This window comes from Myotis nattereri (assembly GCF_964212035.1).
Source record: "Myotis nattereri genome assembly, chromosome: 18".
NCBI lineage: Eukaryota > Metazoa > Chordata > Mammalia > Chiroptera > Vespertilionidae > Myotis > Myotis nattereri.
Genome location: NC_138093.1, coordinates 8,550,511 through 8,554,627, shown reverse-complemented (window position 1 = coordinate 8,554,627; position 4,117 = coordinate 8,550,511). Strand labels below are relative to the sequence as shown.

General features: G+C 39.8%; 1 protein-coding gene across 1 annotated transcript; it reads left to right on the top strand.

Annotated features, from left to right (window-relative positions):
- Nucleotides 1–696: 696 nt before the first annotated feature.
- LOC308534498 (uncharacterized protein C14orf119-like) lies at nt 697–1,158 on the top strand (the record flags this gene model as incomplete). The annotated part of the gene is made up of 1 exon (XM_081113015.1): nt 697–1,158. The coding sequence occupies one exon, from the start codon at nt 697–699 to the stop codon at nt 1,156–1,158; it is 462 nt and encodes a 153-aa protein (XP_080969141.1).
- Between the last annotated feature and the right edge of the window lie 2,959 nt (nt 1,159–4,117).

Sequence of the window (4,117 nt, the reverse complement as noted above, 5' to 3'; positions counted from 1 at the left end):
AGTAAAGGCATTAGGAGGAAGATGCAGTGTAAATAGTTGTTTTTGTGTTAATTAGCATAAATCTAATCACTTGTGGCTGGTGAAACTAAAGTGTCAAAGAGGGAAGTGCTTTAGAAACATTCACTACTATTATTTAATTTTTGGAATTTCAATATGGAATTGATATATTAAATTTTTATTTATATATATATATATATATATATATATATATATACTTGCTTTATTAAACATTACATGAGAACTAGATTTGAAGAATTTTCATATCAGAATACAGCCTTCTAATCATAGGTAGCAGCAACGGTTTCTAAAGTCAAGGTGTCCCTTAATTAGAATTAACAGTTACAAGGAGAGTTTCATAATAAAAACTAATATCTGCTTTTCTTACTTTCAAGAAGACTAAACATTTTTCCTTATCTTGCTGAGATTTCTTTCACTTTAAGTATGAGGGTCTGTGGTTTTTCAAGGCCAAGTGCTAGAAAGCCATTAGTTAGCAACAACAGGAAAAAATAGGTCTGAAAGCTCAAAATTTACAATTTGGAGAAGGAAAAAGGAGCAAAATGAGCTAGTTAATAAATGTAATATGGGGGTGTTTGGAGCTGGTCCGGGACCGGAAGTGCGTGGGCTGCCTGGCTGGCCTTGCTTAGGGTTTTCAGGAAACATGGAAGCGGTGGCGATAGTTGGAGCCTAAGTACTCTGATGGTCTCTCGGTGCCCTGTGAGAGGAAAGGGGAGGATGCCACTGGAATCATCATCTTCGATGCAGCTATCCTTCTCTTCTCTCTTACCCTCAGTGCCAGGCAATTCTATTAACTCTTCCCTTCCCCTAATGTCTTATATCACTTCCCAGGAAATGAAGTGTATTCTTCACTGGTTTGCCAGTTGGTCAGGTCCCCAGCGTGAACGTTTCCTACAAGACCTGGTAACTAAAGCAGTGCCAGGAAAATTACAGCCATTGCTAGAAGGTCTGGAGCAGCTTAGTGTGTCTGGAGCCAACCGACCACCTTGTATCTTTGAGTGCCAACTACGTCTTTGGGATCAGTGGTTTCGAGGTTGGGCTGAGGAGGAGCGCAATGAATTTGTCAGGCAGCTGGAGGTCAGTGAGCCCGACTTCGTGGCAAAGTTTTACCAAGCAGTGGCTGCTACAGCTGGTAAAGACTGATAGGCATTAAAGTCAGAGAAGACAACCATAGTTGATGGAGCCAAAGCCACAACTCTACAGTGAGAACTTCCGATGTGCCACTTAAAGGTCTGGGGATGGTATCCTGATTCACTGACTGAGCTTGCTGACTAGTACAGGCCTGGTTATTTCAATGTTTACAGCACATCCGCTGGACTACTAGTGTAAATGTGTTCCATCTAAGCAAATCCAGGGTAGCAGTCTGCCTCTAGCTTACTTCTTTCCAGGAGATGTCAAACCCTCAAGAATTTAATGGCTTCTTTTGCAACTATAACCAAAAGGCACCTATACATAACTCAAGCCTACTGCTGGCCCATGGGGATATAAAGTAGAACCTTCCTACTCCAGAAGCAGGAGAGAAGAGCAATAAAAGGTCACGTTTTTATATTTAGCTGGATTCAGATGTCTGGTTTCACCTCCCTTTGCAGATTCAGGCATAATTATGTGACATCCTAACCACTAGCTTTTCCTGTGATGATTTAGAAAAAATTATGGAAAAATCAGAAGAGGGAGATAATTATTCCTTCCTCCACACTGATATGTGTTTGAATCCAAATAGTAATGACTTTTTTCAAAAGCATATGTGATATCCTTGGAGCTGTTAGAAGATATTCTGTAAGATTGCTCTATAACAATATGAAAAAAAAGTGACATTCTTTAGAGGTTGAAGGGTTTATTTTTTTGTATCAAAATAAAGAATGAATCTTTGGGAAAAAAAATAAAATAAAAAAATAAATAAATGTAATATGGAGCATGTAATGCTGTACATCTATGCTTCCTAAACATAGATTCTAAGTGTCTCTAAAGATTTGCATTTTGAATTGCTGCAAATTTTTTCCAGTGGATCAAAAGCTTGACATCAGCAAGGTGCAGTGTAGGTGTGTGGACAATGACAGAAGCTGTGGGGGTACTGGGGGCAGGTAAAGTTGAGTCTCGCCACCCTTGTCTCTGTTGTGGACCATTGGGACCACCGTCCGCCCCCTGTCCTCCGACACCTCTGAGCAGGGTATCTCAGGTTCTGTGGTATGGCTACAGCAATGGGCATGGTACCAGAGAGAGATTTTCAATAAAATATCCAAGTCCCTCCCTCACTAGAGCTCATGTAAGTGGGGCAGGAACACTGCCCTGTCGGTCAGATTTGGCATTTGGGTCATTAGAGGATCACTGGGATAAGGTATACACTCTGAGAGAGGCAGGAGTAGAGAATTTCTGATAGGGCCACCTGAAAATGAAGGTAGGGAGACCCAAAACTGCTTCTTGGCCCAAAGTGTATGAGGAAATGGAGCCAAGAAACAGGAACCAGAAAGAAATTAGCTCAGAATAGAAATAGTCAGAACAAGCAAAAGAGATGTTGGGTAATTCTGTAATACCCATAACACTAAAGTTGCCTGAGCTTATCTTATTGGTTTACTGAAGGGATGCAGAAGCACTGGGATGGCTTCAAGGTTACAATTCCCTTCAACTTCATGTTTCCAAACTTAGAATCTGTATTTGTTCCTATCCTTTTTATTTCCCTTGTAATTAAGGAGAATGGAATGTCTCTTATTTCCAGTCCAGCATATTCACCTATGTGCTGAAATCTATGCCTATCATCCCAATCAATATCCAGCAAAGATTAAGTCGCTATTATGCCCCTTCTCCTCCTGGTTCTTCCTCCTTCAAAAATCCCCCTACTGCCTGGGCAGCATGGCTTTGTGACTGAGCGCCAACCTATGAACCAGGAGGTCATTCATTTTTCTGTCAGGGTACATGCCCCGGTTGTGGGCTCGGCTCCCAGTAGGGAGCATGTTGGAGGCAGCCAATCAATGATTCTTATCATTGATGTTTCTATATCTCTCTCCCTCTCCCTTTCTGAAATAAATAAAAACATAATTTTTAAAAATCTCCCTACTTTCTCGTGTCTCTTTCTCGTTTGGATCCTTCCTCTATAAAGCCTTTTAAATATGCTCACGATTTGTTCATTAAAACAAAAGCAAAACAGAAACAAAAGCCTTCCATTGTTTCTGTATCCCTTTTTAACCACTATTAAAATCATGGGATGGGTCAGAGGTTGGAGTTCACTGCTTGAATTTGGCTTTAAAATAGAGGTGAAAATAAATTAGGGATGTTAGAAAGACAGTGGTTCAGATTGCCAATCATAAGAGCCCAGTCTGATAAGGGAAAGAAAATTAAACTATAAGGAAAGAGTCTGACAGTTAGGGAGAATATGACTATTTTCAGAAATCTTAGAGCTGGATGAGGTCAAAGAGAAAGTAGTGGGAGAAAGGGTTACAAGAACTAGATAGATTGAAGCAAAGGTTACAATCAAATAGATATTAAAGCTTAACATTTCTGATGAGGAACAATTTTTGGTGAATGATAAAGGGCTTGGCCATGGATAGCCAAAATAAATTAAATGTTTCTAGAACTGAGGAGGCCAAAGAAGAATAGAACATTACATGAATAGTTCACATGGATATGACTATCACTCAAGATGAGAGCTACATATGGATTAATCAAAAAGACTATAAGCCAACTCAAGTCTTCTGTGAATAAAGGAGAATAACCAAGATAGGAGATAATTAGGAAGAAGAGAAGAATCTTTAGCTAGATGAAACAAACTTCAAATAAAATGGAGGTTTTACACAAGGAAGTAAGAATAATTGTTTGTCACTTCATTGTGGAATTAGCATGACCAGTCTAATTCTCAGTCCTAATGGTGTGGGGCACAGAAATAATTACTTGCCATTAAAAGGGCAAAGGGTTGTGGTAACCTTGAGGGAGAGCTACTAGAGGAGGAGATGACTTGAGTAGGGAGAAGACCAGTTGGAAACTGGTGAGAAAGAATGATGGCCCTAGCAGTAAAATACAAAAAAGGAAATATGTTCTGAAGATACAAGAGATGGATTGCTTTGGAAACTGATTAAGTGTAAAGACTTAGTAGGAATGCCGAAACCGGTTT